This window comes from Propithecus coquereli, unplaced genomic scaffold (assembly GCF_000956105.1).
Source record: "Propithecus coquereli isolate 6110/MARCELLA unplaced genomic scaffold, Pcoq_1.0 Scaffold37, whole genome shotgun sequence".
Taxonomy (NCBI): domain Eukaryota; kingdom Metazoa; phylum Chordata; class Mammalia; order Primates; family Indriidae; genus Propithecus; species Propithecus coquereli.
The window spans coordinates 7517261-7532033 of NW_012149396.1; the positions used below are offsets into that span (position 1 = coordinate 7517261).

At 46.5% G+C, this 14773-nt stretch overlaps 1 protein-coding gene across 1 annotated transcript in view; it reads right to left on the minus strand.

The window, feature by feature from the left end:
- The window catches only part of ALPK2 (alpha-kinase 2), a 96406-nt gene that overhangs the window by 15373 nt on the left and 66260 nt on the right, over positions 1–14773 (minus strand). Inside the window, exons 6-10 of the mRNA XM_012651732.1 lie at positions 12930–13057; positions 12798–12833; positions 7580–7854; positions 5638–5726; positions 571–788 (exon numbers count right to left, since the gene is read on the minus strand). Coding sequence (XP_012507186.1) covers positions 571–788; positions 5638–5726; positions 7580–7854; positions 12798–12833; positions 12930–13057 — 746 coding nt within the window. The remainder of the gene's footprint in view (positions 1–570; positions 789–5637; positions 5727–7579; positions 7855–12797; positions 12834–12929; positions 13058–14773) is intronic.

Below are 14773 nucleotides of genomic sequence, written 5' to 3' on the forward strand. Positions count from 1 at the left end.
TAACCATAATCTTTGAAATCTTCCCACAAAGAAAAAACTAATATTCCTTTTTTTTGTGTGTGTGTTGCCCAAGCTAGAGTGCCGTGGCGTTATCCTAGCTCACAGCAACCTCAAACTCCTGGGCTCAAGCGATCCTTCTGCCTCAGCCTCCCAAGTAGCTGGGACTACAGGCATGCGCCACCATGCCAGGCTAATTTTTTCTATGTATTTTTAGTTGTTTGGCCAATTTCTTTCTATTTTTTTAGTAGAGATGGGGTCTTGCTCTTGCTCAGGCTGGTCTCCAACTCCTGAGCTCAAACAATCCACCCGCCTCGGCCTCCCAGAGTGCTAGGATTACAGGCGTGAGCCACTACGCCCGGCCCATCTTGGCATGAATTATTAAAATGAACTTTGTGACGCCATCTGGCTGGTCATTTCTGGCTCCTTGGTAAAACCTTGCTTCTGATGAGAGATTAGAAACATCTTCTGAAGGTCAAGGTGCTTGTAGGCGCCCAGCAGACCTCTACTTCCCCTCCCCCCAGGAATATCCCAGGCCCACAGCATCCCTGGAACCCAGGTCAAGCTCCTCACCCTGCATGTCCGTGACTAGGAGGCAGCCACTTGTCTTCTGGTAGACCCAGTGCTGGAAGGTACAACATTTCTGACCAGCTTCTGATTCTCTCCTCAAGAAGTTTATTTCCTTCCCATCCCTGATGGAATACTTCACAAATTCTCCAATCAGCTCCTCCTCCACTGTGGCATAAGGGATGTTGTTCTCAGGCCGATGGATAAGAAAAATAGGAATGATCCTGGCAGGAGAGAGAACACGGGTGCATGGGCTCTCAGGGAGGAAGGAAGCCCTCTACCCGGAGCCGTGTGGAGCTGCAGAATTGATCCCCACATCCCGTTAGGTTTAAAGATCTTCCCAATGATTATCCAATGAGTAAGAGGATATGTTTCTATTTTTTATTCATTCTTAAAAATTCCTCCTTGGGAGAGTTGCTCGTGTAGAAGTGAATGTCTTTATTATAGTCATATCTTAATGATCCATTGGGCAATGACTATAATGCACCTATCCACCCCTCCTTCCATCTATCCACCTGTCCATGCATTCATCCTTCTTTTCTTCCTTCCATCCACTCATCCATCCGTTTATCCTTCTTTCTTTTCATTCAGCCAACAAGTATTACTCAGTGGCCTCTATGTGTCAAATGCTCTTCCAGAAGCAATTCCCCAAAACAGCAGTGAAGAAAACAAAGCTCTGCTCTCGTGGGTCTTACGTTTAAATGCAGGAGACAGACGATAAACACGTGGGTGTGTGGTGCTCAGTGCCAGGTGGAAAGATCAAGCAGCGAACAGAAGACAGGCAGCACCGGGGCGGGGAGGGGCTGCGGTTCTATTTAGCGAGTCAGAGAAGATCTTGCTAATGAGTAAGGAACATCTGAGCAGAGGCCTGCAGGGAGCGAGGGGAGCCACAGGGATGTCTGTGGCAAGAGCGTTCCAGGTAGGAGGAACAGCAAGTGGAAAAGGCCCTGGGCAGTAGCACTTGCCCTATGGTGGGGGTGCAGTGAGCCAGGGGAGAATGGGACAGTGGCGGGGCTGAGCGAGGCAGGGAGGGGACAGGAAGCCTGGCTTCGGGGGACCTGGGAGGCCACTTGAAAAACTCTGCCCTTTCCATCGAGCTGGATGAGAAGCCCTTGGAGGGTCTTGGGCAAGGGGAGGAGGTGCTCAGGCCTCTGTGTTACGAGGTCGCTGCCCTCTGTGCAGAACATGCGGGGTGAGGGCGAGAGCGGGGCAGGGAGACAGGCAGGAGGCTGCGCAGTAACGATGGCAGCGGGAAGTGGGGCGGGGACCAAATCAGGCGCTGGATGGGTTCTGCAGTGTTAATGCGTTCACTGTCATGTCACCCTAGGGGATTATTTCCTACCTCCTCCTCTTGCCCCGGATCACCCACCTCTCTTCCCCAGCGCCACTCTCTTCCATCAATATTTCCTCTGCAGATCATTCCCAAGGGTGAGCAACACGCTGTGATAACCCTACACAGCCCACTCCAACTACGACTCACGCTCACCTCGCAACTCACATCACGTGCAGACCCACCGCCTCCAATCCCTCCCCTCCCCCTGCTCTCTTGAGCGTCTCAAAGGAGCCCTCCCTCTAGAGAGGCTTCTGTCCAGAGCACCACGACCACCATGTTGCTCAGCCCTCACGGTGCCTGCTCTCAGCAGCTCTGGACACACCCAGTCTCTCACTTCCTTGTGCAACACCGTCCCTTGGCTTCCGGAGGCCACTCCCTCTCGGCTTTCCTCTGCCTCTCCAGCTATTTCTTCTCTGTCTCCTTTGCTGGTTCCTCACCCTCTCCCCAACCTTTAGGCTCTGACCTGCCGGACAGTGCTTCTCTCTGCACACACCCCCTAGTGACCTCCTTGCTTTAAATGCCATTCGTGTGCCAGCAGCATCCAAGCTTGTACCTCCAGCCCAGCCCTCTCCCCTGAGTTCCCGACCCGCACGCCCAGCAGCCAACCCACCCCTCCACACCAGGTCTAACGGGCATCTCAAATGCAACATGGCAAAAAGTGAAGAACTCATTTTTCCCAGCCTCCCACATGAGTTAGGGCCCTAATGTAGGCCCCTAACTGACATATGTTTAAGAAAGTAGACTTCTGGGGGGGGCCAAGTGGCCAGAGAGATGATGACCAAGTGGCCACAGCAGAGTCACATGCATCCAAAGACAGTGATGGCTGCCCTGGGTTGGGGTTGGGGTAGGGGATGATGGTCGGTGTCTGTCTTTTTTGTAAAGCCCACAAAGAGCTCTTCAATGAAAATGCCTCAAAAGTGGCATAGGTTTTGAGTCAGGATCTTTAAAGGTAACAGTGTAGACCCAAACTTAGGAAAAGTCACTGGGTCAGCAGAGCTGGGGGGTGGGGCTCCCCACTGCCAATGTGACCTCCCTCTCCCTTTGAAAATACTGTAAAAAATACCGTTATTTCTTTCTCAGTGGGAACTACAGTCACTAGACCACCTTTCCCAGTGGAATGAGCAGGTGAGGCCTCTCCCACGATGGAGGGAAGGCTTGGGCCGGGCCTCGGGCTCTGGACCGCCACTCACACACCAGCCTGAGGACAGGCCCCGCCGCCCACTTGCTCTCCCGCTGTGACAGCAGAGTGTGTTCTCCCAGAACATCGACCTGCGCTCTCCACCTGCTGGGCCTTCTCCCGGAGGTAAGCTGAAGGCTCCACCTCAACTTGAGTCAAAGGTGGTTGGAAAAATGTTATTTTTTTTTTTAAAACAAATACATCGAGGAAAGAAGGATATAAAATTCAAAAGAATGTAAAAGATATAGAATGGAATAGTTCAAAGAAAGGACCTTGCAGGCCAGCTACCGTGGACTAAGCTCCCAGGCCTTTGAAGGCACGCACTTATCCCCTCTGCCTTCCACAAGAATGCCCTTGAGAGAGTGTGAGAATCCCCCCGCTGCTCGGATGAGGACACGGAAGCTTGAATCTGGACCAGATCCGCGTCCTTCTAGAACCTCGTCCACAGACAAGAAGCAGGCGGCCCCTCCAACACCAGTGGCGGCTCCTCCAACACCCCTCCAACACCTGATGGCAACTCATGCCAGCGTCATTTGAAGCATTGTTTCTAGTTTTTAAATAGAAGCTCTTTTTGTCGCATTAAAGAAATTTCAAGTACCAGCCAGATGGGAGTGGGCACATTTGGGGCTGTGGGCCTTTGCCTGCACCCCTGAAATCGGCCTGGCCATGAAGCCTCCCTTTGTCATGCTTAGTCATCTTTGCAGAATTCAGCGCATCCTGGTTTCCTCCTGAGGACCCTCTGAGGACCCCTAGATGTTCCCCTCTGTCTACTGACCCTCAGAGCACAAAGATTCTCAGCTCGCTTGGGTTCTTATTAATTTTGCAGCCCTGTGGGGGAAGAAATGCAGAAAATAGGACTGGGCATTATTCAGGTTCTTAATGAGGCCCGCTTCTGCTCAGTGGGACACCATTTGCATAGACAATGGGACTGTATTGATATTCATGAATTCAAAAATAGCAGCTACCCAAGCAGGGAGTGTTTTCTTTCCAAGACCCCACAAGCTCCACAAAAGAGAACTTCTCTAGGCCTGCTTCAGTGTCTGGAAATAAACATGGGGGTCTGTGCAGGGGGCTCTCTGTTCTCCCTGGACACGTGGGCTTTCAGAGAAGGCTGGGAATGTACAGGGCAGGGGTGTGTGTGTGTGTGTGTTCTGGCTGTGGGATCCTCTGAACATGGAGTCCGGCCCAGATGCCCTTCTGAGGACCTGACCCCTCCATATACTGCCATCATTCGTGCGGTCACAAATTCTCCCCTTGCAAGGCAGGGAAAGGTGTTGGAGATAGAAAAATGTCCTAATCTACCTCCAGGGCAGTGACCTACTTACCGTGACGGCAACGAAGCTGATTCATCAGCCCCTGCATCCCTCACTTGCCCGGGCCCTTTCCAAGTCCCGAGATCAATCTCGATGTTCATAATTTTGTGTTCTTTTCCTTAGAAAGGGCCTCAGATTATGTAAGAGTCAAGCCACACAAAGCTTGGTTCTATCCCTGTGGGAGGGCACCGTGGCTTTGTGTGTGGTGGGATTGATTAGTGAGTTCAATTTTTTCTTCCCTCAAGGAAAAGTTAAGAAGACGGAGACTGGGAAGAGGAGCGGTTGACAAGAAAGAGCAGAGGCCGACTTCTTCCAACGTGACACCCTAACTCGGTCCAAATGGCTGGCTCTGTGTAGTTAACTGAAAAGCAACCGTAAGTGCTTTTTCTTTGCATTACATTAATTTTTCTTGACGTTGCTGAGAAGTATTTGTGTACTAAATAAGCTTGTGAAGCATTTCTTGACAAAGAGCAGAATGTATTAGACTTTATACATAGTCTGCCCAGTATACCACCTAAGGGACAGTATTTTTCCCATTTTGGAGTTAACAGGCCATGCAAACAAGAATTCCTTCCTTCTTTCCTCTCCCAGTTCTTACTAATAAACAGCTGCTCTGTCTGAAATTTCCAACGTGCACTGGCAAAGCCCTTTCTTTGTCCACTTATGCATGAAATATGCTCTCAACCAGACAAACAGAACCATAAATACAAGCTCCAGACTCCCCCAAATTTGCTGGGGCCAATAAATATTTAGGCGATGAGTGGATAAAAGTGATCAGTGCAACTTAGCTCTGGAGGATTCCAGGAAGTGGGTACTACGTTACCATGTTCCTGATCACCTAACCCACTCTTCCCTGACACGTTGCCACATCTTATTTTCTTCATAGGACTAATTGTATTGTGATATTCTCTTAGATTTGCTTATCGTTTAGACAATATAATATCCATGAGAGTAGATACCTTTTCTATTTGACATGGTAGATTCATTTATTGGATAAATTAATCCACACGCTCACCCATCCATCCATGCATACATCCATTTATTCAAAGAATATTTATCAAGTATCCCTCTGCAAACTTCTGGAGAGCCAGCAAGGAGCAGGAGAGCAGCTAGGTGAGCCCTCATGGAATTTACGGACAGACAGACCCACTGAATCACGTGTCCTAGTCCTTCTCACACTCTCGTCCCTCCAGGTCCCCAAGTCCCCAGCAAGTCAGGGAGGTAGCACGAGACAGAGTAAACGCACTTACTCGGGCACTTCTCCGAAGCCCTCCAGAGGCTGTGCTTCAGCCGCGTAGATCTTGGCATAGTAGCGGGCAGTGTTTTGAACGTAGCATTCCTGTATCATCCAAACAAATGGGGAATGCAAGTGGTCAGAAGAAAGTCAGACAGTGCGTTGCCTGGGAAGATTATTTGGGAGATTTCTCAATACAGGTCAAGCCAATGGATTCCCAAACCCACCCCCTTGTTGGGGTCACAGGAGCAATAATTAGTGCCACCTATGGCCGGGCGCAGTGGCTCACGCCTGTAATCCTAGCACTCTGGCAGGCCGAGGCTGGTGGATCACTCAAGGTCAGGAGTTCAAGACCAGCCTGAGCAAGAGTGAGACCCCGTATCTACTAAAAAATAGAAAGAAATGATCTGGACAACTAAAAATATATATATATAGAAAAAATTAGCCGGGCATGGTGGTACATGCCTGTAGTCCCAGCTACTCGGGAGGCTGAGGCAGAAGGAGTGCTTGAGCCCAAGAGTTTGAGGTTGCTGTCAGCTAGGCTGATGCCACGACACTCACTCTAGCCCAGGCAACAAAGTGAGACTTTGTCTTAAAAAAATAATAATAATAATAATTAGTGCTACCTAGAGTTGGCCACTTACAGAGGAGCTCTGAGAGGTGAAGGAATTATCCAAGAGACGGTCAAGTGGTCTCCAGAGGCAGGTGTCCCTGAACTATATATAACACTTCTAGAACCAGCATGGCTGAAATTCACCCCCGAGCTTAGGGCACTGGCCCCTCATGGCCACGTCAGATAACACTCGGGACCCTGCTGGGTTTCCCGTGAGGTCTCCCATCGTGATTCCTTTTCCAAGGTATAACTGGAGCAGTAAATAACACTTGACAAGGTTTCTGGCTTGGGAAGAGCTAAGTAGATTTTGCTTCCTACTCTGCAGGGCCTATCTGGGCGGGATTCTGGATGGGAGGTTTTCCAGGACTGGGTCATACTTGAGGTGGAAGGAATACTCAGGGAAAGAAAAAAGGAAGACGGGTATATTCGGAGGAGAAAGGAATGCAATTGACAAAATTCTATACTTTGGGCAGAGTACAAAGTGCTACATAACACCGCCACAGGGTCATGATGCTTAATGCTTGACAGTACCTGAGAAGTTCATCTAAGTTTCACCTATCAATATTAAAGGTAAAAATTTTAAAAGAGCAGAAAGCTTGTGAAAAAACTTGACCTAGCTCTCCTGATGGCCTCACCAATGTTGGCGTCAAAAGTGAAATACAGGCATCCAGCAGGGAGGGGGAGCAGGGAGAGGAGCTAACGCACCCCACGTCTCCCTTCACGCCTCCAGCATTCTGTGACTCAATAGCACCAAGCGGGGAACCTTAGCTGGGGACCTGGGTCGATCTCTCTTCATCATTTATAGGTTGACATTAAGCCAAACTCAGGAAGGCAGGAAACAAGACAAACGCTGACCCTTCTGAATATACTCCACCATTCCTCCCCTCCAGAAAACAAACCAAAACACTCCAGAAACTCGTGCTGATTTTATCTGTCCTTGGGGATCCTTGGAGACCCTGGCATCCAGTGTAGCTTAAACCCCCCACTTTCTACATCATCCTACATCCAGGTAGATTCAACCCTCCCCTCTCCCCCCACCTCCTGGGGTCTCATCGCGCTTCTTAGGAAGAGAAACGATTACATCTGGGATCAGATCTGGGGAGGCGTCACCAGGCATTGGCAGAGCTTCAACTAGCTGGCACGAGGCCAGGAAATCGCTTCTGAGAACTAAGAAGTGATTTTCAGCATCCATCCTTACTGCAGGGGCACCCTGATAACCACAGCCCAAAGGAAGGAAAACACCCTTTTGGGGGCACTCCCACCAATTCTGAGTCAGATTTTCATCTCACATTGCCACGAGTCTCTCTCACACCAAAAGTGACACCTTTCGGGCAGAGGGACCCACCTGGGCGGCGAGTTTGTAGTTCCTCTGGACGAGCTCTTCATTGTTCCTGGTCCCGTAGGCCACGGCGTTGTGCACCTTGAGCACGCAGGCGTGGCCAGGCTTGAAGACAGGCGTGAGTCCCCGCATCACCTTGCTGCGGAAGGCTTTGCGGTGGACCCCTTCTCCGAAATGCAGCTCCTCCGTGGCAATCTGGCCCCGCAGGCGGCCCCCAAAGTACCTGTCGTTGAGGAAGTCTTCTTTGAAGATGAGCTGGCTGAATTCAATCTCTTCACATCCTGCAACACAGCACAGCTGTGGTTGGACAGAATATCCCCCAGCCCTGCTCTTTGGCTAACGCCACACGGGGAGGGTTCCCACATGGGGACAGCGACAAGGCCAACCTACAGAACCGAGAGGGACAAGCCATGGTGAACTACCAACAGAGGCACAGCTAACAGAAGAGGTGGGTGGGGTGGTGAGGAGGAGACGGGTCACTGAATGGGGTTGTGGGAAGATCAGTCTGAGGCCTCAATGGATCAGACTTTGGAGCAAAACTGAGAGACTAGGGAAAGAATTCTAGAGACATCTAGAAAAATATAAGCAGAACCATGCAGGGTAACAAAAGGCAAGTTATTAATTAAAAGATGGGTAAAGTGCAGAAGAGAAAAGACCAATGATGTGATCTGTTAGTATTGTAGTAACCTTTTTTTCTTTGCTTCCCTGAAGCCTTTTTAGGTAATTTTTTTCTAATCACACCCCCATGAAATTTTAATACCACAGATATACTATGTATTTGTTTATATACTATATATATATCTGTGCATTATACACAAAAAAGTAAGATTTTTTTTTTGCCTCCCAAATACTAATTTTGTCCCCGTTGGGGAGCATGTGATAGACACAAGAAACAAGTAGGCAATAAACAAAACAAAACAAAAAAGTAAAAGAAATTGTCTTTGAAGAGAAATTGAAAAAGGCTAGAATTATTCTGGAATTATCCGTAAAAAAAAAAAAAAAAGTAGAATTATTTTCTCAGTTTTCTGGCAGCTGTTTTTTTTCAGAGTTGATTCTACACGTGTTTTAGATGGCAATGAATTCCATCAGGATGTTCCATTTCAAATCGGAGATGATGGAATCAGACTTCTGATTCACGGAGACAAGAAGATAAGATGGCTTTCAATGAAATAAAATTTGTTTAGATTTTTAAAAATTCCTTCCAATCCTTAAAGTTGATGAAAACTGACGTCTTCCTGAGCATTTAAAAGAAGAAAGAAATCACGGGTCATGTGAAAATCCTACTTCACGTTTCTACATAGAACATTTAGAGAAATAGTTCTCTTCTTTTCGAAGTGTTTTCAAATCATGAGATTGAAGAGCAGTCCATGACTGACACTAGCTACTAAAACTATAGGGAGACTGAAACTATTCTGAAAGGACATTGATCAAGTTCTAGGCCTAGTTACTGCCAGAAAGAAAGAAAGGGAGAAGGCAGGAGTTTCGAATAGAAAAACTGGGTGAAGATCTAGAAGCCGCCGGAAGAAAGAGGGTGTTCAGAAAGACGCTCCAAATGTTGTCACAAAGGCTAGCAGACGACTACGGGAGCCCTCCATATGCCACCCCACATCTGCCTCTTTGGCTAGAGGATTGCTGAGCTGAACAGTTAAGACAAAGGAGACACAAGAAAGCTCTCTACCCTCGCTCTGATTGCCTAAGATCAGAACATAAATTTATGAAAACATAGATATCCCACCCCCTTTTCTACCAAGGAGAACAAAGATTAGCCACTGAGGACAACTTTAGACCTTTTGGGCCTCAAGATGGTATCAGAGGAATCTACATTAACAAGCTTTACCAACTAGATTTCATCTGCCATTTATTTGCCCTCCCACAAGTTGCCGCCCCTGGAGACTCAAAGTCCTTCCCTCTGTCGACACTTCTCTTTGCTGAAGACTCTATATAAGCTGAAATTCAAAGCTACTTCTCGGAGAACTCCTCACTCCCTGGGTGTTCCCCATGTACATATGAAATGAACATGTTAATAAACTTCTGTTTTTCTCTTATTAATCTTCTTTTGTTACAAGGATCTGTTCCAACTAAGAACTTATGGGGGTTGAAGCAAAAATTATTTTTCTTCCCCTACAACTCCTACTTAGTAACTTGGTCTGGGTTTCTGGAGAGAATTGGGGTATAACTGCAGGAAAACAGGCAAAGGAAACATTTTCTTAGTTAAATTGTTAGGCAATAGTTGTGTCACAGATTTTAAGTAATAGAACCAGAAAAAAATTTTAATTTTTGGAGAAAAGTATAGTTTTATTTTTTTAACAGTTAAATTAAAATTTAGATGAGAAAATAGATGAGGGAATGCTTTTTATATAACCCAAACTTTCTCAGTTCTAGTTATATGATTAACAATCGGCCTCTATACCACTTAAAGAATATAGGAAATGTCTTATGTACATACACCAGAGCCCATTAAATGTGAGACATAGACGCCACATCCTGTTTTCCTTCAAAATCCCAAAATTTCTACAATTTAATTATTAAAAGCAAAAAGTTTATACATTTTATGCTTTTTAAAATTCATTAAATTTAATCAACTACAGATGAAAGTTGGCCCAGAAATAGAAAGGAAAATGTTTTTATGCAGTACTACATGTGGTAGAATGAACAATTTTGTCTATAATTTCTAACAGAAACGTTTACTTAACAAAGATAAAACCATGACAGAAAAAAATAATAAATCTTAGGACTGTTCTTTGTCTCTCGAAAGTCCTGTGGGAAAAGAGCTGGGGTTTTAGGTGGAAAGTTCCAAGCTGAAACTCGTCCATCGGGCCTTCCTTTGCGGAGGAAGAGAGGAAGCAGGCATTTCCCCTGCAACTTTGCAGAAATCTACAGGGATCTGCTATCCAAAACTGTCTTCTGTAGCAATGCCTGAAATGTGCGAGTCACCTTAGTTAGAGCTTAGACCTTTTTTAAATTGAGAGATGGCAGTAAAAATTGGTCCTTTAATTTCTCCTCTGGTAAGAGGGACTCAGGTAACAGGAACCCTGAGCACCGGAGGGGAGGCCCAGGAAAGACAGGAGTGTGGCAGTTCATATCTCGGGTTGTGAAGGTGAGATTTTCTCTGAAGCTTTGCAGACTCACCCACTGCTAGGACTCACGCTGCAAGCTGCCCACGGTACCTGAGGGGGGCAGTTCCATGCGAAAGAACCAGGAAAGACTCGTTGGAATCCACTAAACAGTCTTGTGCAAATGGCTGTCGGCAAATCGGAACATCTCTCTAAGGGGCTATGCTATCCCCGTAAGTCATGAAATCTGAATCCCAGCCTCACAGAGAAACCGCGTGCACACCTGCAGTTGCTGGTGGCAAGGACTGCTCTGAGGCGGAGAAAAACCGCCCATGAACATATTCATAAAATGCAATAACATTATTAAGTCAGGCTGGCTTGTGTTTCATTTGGTCCATCACTCATTTCTAGCTTTCCCATGAGCTTGGTTTTATTCGTGTTTTAATTAGAGAGCAACTTGTAAATGTTATGCGTTCCTCCTATAGAGAGTCAAATGAATGAAGTGTTTAGGGAGAGATTCTTCTGAATAAAAAAGTGATTAAAAGTTATTTTAAGCATTGTCATCTGAAGGTACCAGGGTAGGGAGAGGCCAGATATGGCCTCCTCAGCCTGGCAAGTCAGTGAAACTGGAACCCCAGTCACAGTGGGGTCAGAGGATGGGAGAAGGTGATGTCACCAGGTTCAGACCCAGACTCGATGGTGGGAGTCACTGGGCTGCAGCGGTGGCACCATTTCCACCAGGTGGCCAGTAGCTTATCCGCACTGGGGTCTCACTCTCGACTGGCAAAACCCATGATTAATAAGTTCATGCAAACCCAAATTAGTAAAGTCACAGCACGTATTTGAGATGTGAATGCCAATTGATGCTAAGAAGCTGAGGAAACAGAATCGTGAGAGGCATTTTGTTTTCTGAAGTATAAGAAGGAAAGGGAGTCTTTTTCTTATTTTGACTTTTGAGGAGATGAGAGCAGAAATGGGGGAAAGATTTTAAATTATAACACAAGTACACTACACACTAAAGGCAGGGATTTAGCATTTGTGTGCGTTTATAAAGAGTTTGTATTTTAAGTGTATTATTTTGGATAAATATCACCACATTTGCTAGACCATTTACAAGTCAAGATCTCAATTTCTTGCTTTTAATGTACGGGATGTCGGTGCATCTCGTTTACTTTCATTGCCCGTTTTCGCAGAGATTTCAGGTATTGTGTTTTAAAAATCAGCACATGTGGCAAATCTGTAAGAGGCTGACTCAATTTAACTGTCAGAGTCTTATCCATATCCTTCCTAAAACTGACCAAGGGTCCTGCCCTGTGCTAAAAATTGTGGTAACATGGGGTTAAGACAGGACCGCGGCGGTGTGCAGGGCCAGTGTGCTCCGGCTCCTGAGAACTGGTTACGGGAACCTCTTCCCAGCACCGCAATTTGTGATGTCATGTTGGCAGTTTAAAATTGGCCACACTGAGTATTTACACCACGGAAACTGGAAAACTCTACAAATTCCCCAAGCCCCAGCAGGTTGTTAAATATTTATACCCGCACACCACTAAGTAGGGGTGGGCATGGGTGGGTGACTCATTTTCCCTAAGAGAGAATCCATGGAAAGCCTGGATTCCACCAAACTGTGGACAGCTCAGTTGAGTTGCCACCCAGGGGCAGCCTGAGTGTTCGGGAGCTGCTGTGAGGCTAGGCTGTTGCTGCCCCAAGTGTCAAAGCAGAAAAACCCAGCTTGATTTTCATCAAGATACAAATGAATGCAGTTGCTCTCCAGACACTGGCTGTCTTTGGGAATCTGCTCAACTAGTCCAACTGAAAAAAAAAAAGGCAAGGAGACAAAACCTACTGTATAAGCGCCAGAGACTGAAAACCCTACACAGAAGGGGTGAACGCAAGTCTGATGCTTAAAAAAAAAGTCACATCCAAACTCCCTCTCCCCGTGTTCCCCCAACCACACCGCAACAGTCTGATCTCTGTCATAAATGTTACCCTCTGGGTGTTCGCAGCCTAACGAAATTACAGTAGGAGTAGGGCCCTTCCTACCACGTTGAAATGGCTCGTGAATTGTCATTCATTGCTCAGCCGTGCCACCGCTCTCTCCTACTTGGTTGGAAGAGCTATTTCATGCTCTCTGGTACGCCCACATCCTCTGCAGCCCACCCAAATTGGCTTACCTTTAGTATCCTGGTGACTCGAAAGCTGTTTGAGAACTAGAAGAAGACAAGAGAACGGCTTCAGTGGAAATATCCATTCTGAACTGGTCGGGGCTAGTGGTTTCCATTGGAAATCGAAAAGCTGCAGTTTACCTTCAGCCGTGAGGTTGAATTCAGCAGTCACTTTTCCATAACTGTTCTTGATGCAGCAATAATAGAGGCCCTGGTCCTTCTGACTGGCTTGAACGATGGCAAAGGAAACCGTGGAATTGTCCCCTGCACTGCAATGGGGAACATTAACATTGACACACTGAAGTTGCATTTTTCTCTAATACACTTAAGGGGAAAGAGGCTAATGCCTCCCTGCCCTCATGTTTTCAGCTGTTTAAGTACTTTATTTATCCGTAGGGGAGGGTCATCATCTTTTAACTAACACCCTCACTCCAATATGCCGCATGAATATGCAGAACCATTCGGGAGGTTTTACTGTCATTAGTAAAGCAAAGAATTGGAATTGTGAATTCTGGGAGCTGTTGTTAATGTTTCTGCTCAGAACTTCCCCCAGTTATATTACTAATCCGGGTGTCCTGTGCTTGAAGGAAATCTCATAACTTCTAACCCAAACCTAAACACAGATACAGTAAATGACAAGAGAAAGAGGTTCTTTGCTTTATACTGTATAAAGATTCATGACTGAGGGCTCTTTTTAATAGCATACTATACTGCCCTCGTGAACATCATCCATCCATCCATTCACCCACCCAGTAGTAGTAGGTTCCAGTCACTGTGCCACGAAAACAAAAACCGGTGGTGGTGGTGGTGATCGTGACGACGAAAATGGCTAATGGGTACTGAGCACTTGGTCTGTACCAGGCATTGTGCTAAATCACTTACAGGTCTATTTCATGTTGTCCTCAGAACAACCTAATGAGAGAAGTACCATTACTGTTCCCAGTTCACAGATGAGGAAACTGAGGCATAGAGAGATTTAAACAAATGATCTTGACTTCGTTAAGCTGCCTTCCCACGTAAATGAGGGTCCCTGCCCTCAAACCTGGGATAATTTGAATTATGGTTAAAGCCACAACCTTTATTTCAAAGTCTCAAACAAAAAAACTTACTTTGTAGCAAAAAATGACGTTCAAATATTGTTCTAGTTTTGTTCTTTAAAAATGAATTTTGTTTAAACATTCACCAAGATTGTGTGTGTGTGTGCGTGCACCGTGTACATTTCAGTTTGGGTTCGTTTCATATTTTAACAACAAAAATTCACTTATCTTGAATTTGTCTCAGTTGCACATTAAAAAGAAATGTGCCTTATTGGTTGGTTTTTCAATAGACTTTGAGTCTTCAATTTACATATGTCTCTCCCGGAATGCACCAGTGGCTTAAAACAAGGTTCACTAAATCATAACACTTCCTCCAACAATGGGGCCTCTAAACATACCTGAATGTGTGGTTAAACTGGACATGAACAAGTCCAGTTACAAGGGAAAGATTTCTTGGCAGGGCAGTAAAGCCCTGAGTGAGTCACAAAGGGGCTGGTGGCACGTCCAGGGCTCTACAGATCAGCACAGCCTGTCGTTGAGAGGAACGGTCAAGATCCCCCCCGAAAGGCTGGGGGTTGAACAGAAGAATTGTCTCCTGAACATCTTCCTTCCAGCCTAGAAAGTCCCTGCTGCTTGGCCCAGAACCACGGAGACTTTTCTCTGCCTCAGCTCATCATGGCCCCCCAAGCGTTTCTTCTGGAAGGAATGATGTAGGGGACAGAAAGGCCTGGATTCCCACCCTGAGGCTGACCTCAAGAGAGTTACTTAGTCTCTCACCCTCAGCTTCCTCATCTGTGAGATCAGAAAGAGCAAGACCACCTCAGAGAAGTGTCGTGAGGAGTAACTGACACTCTGGCAGGTGACACTTTAGCTAAAAGCCTCGTGTTGTGAGTGGTCGTGAGCCGTTAGTGTGGGAGCAGGACTGTCAGAGGGCTTTCTCCGCAGACA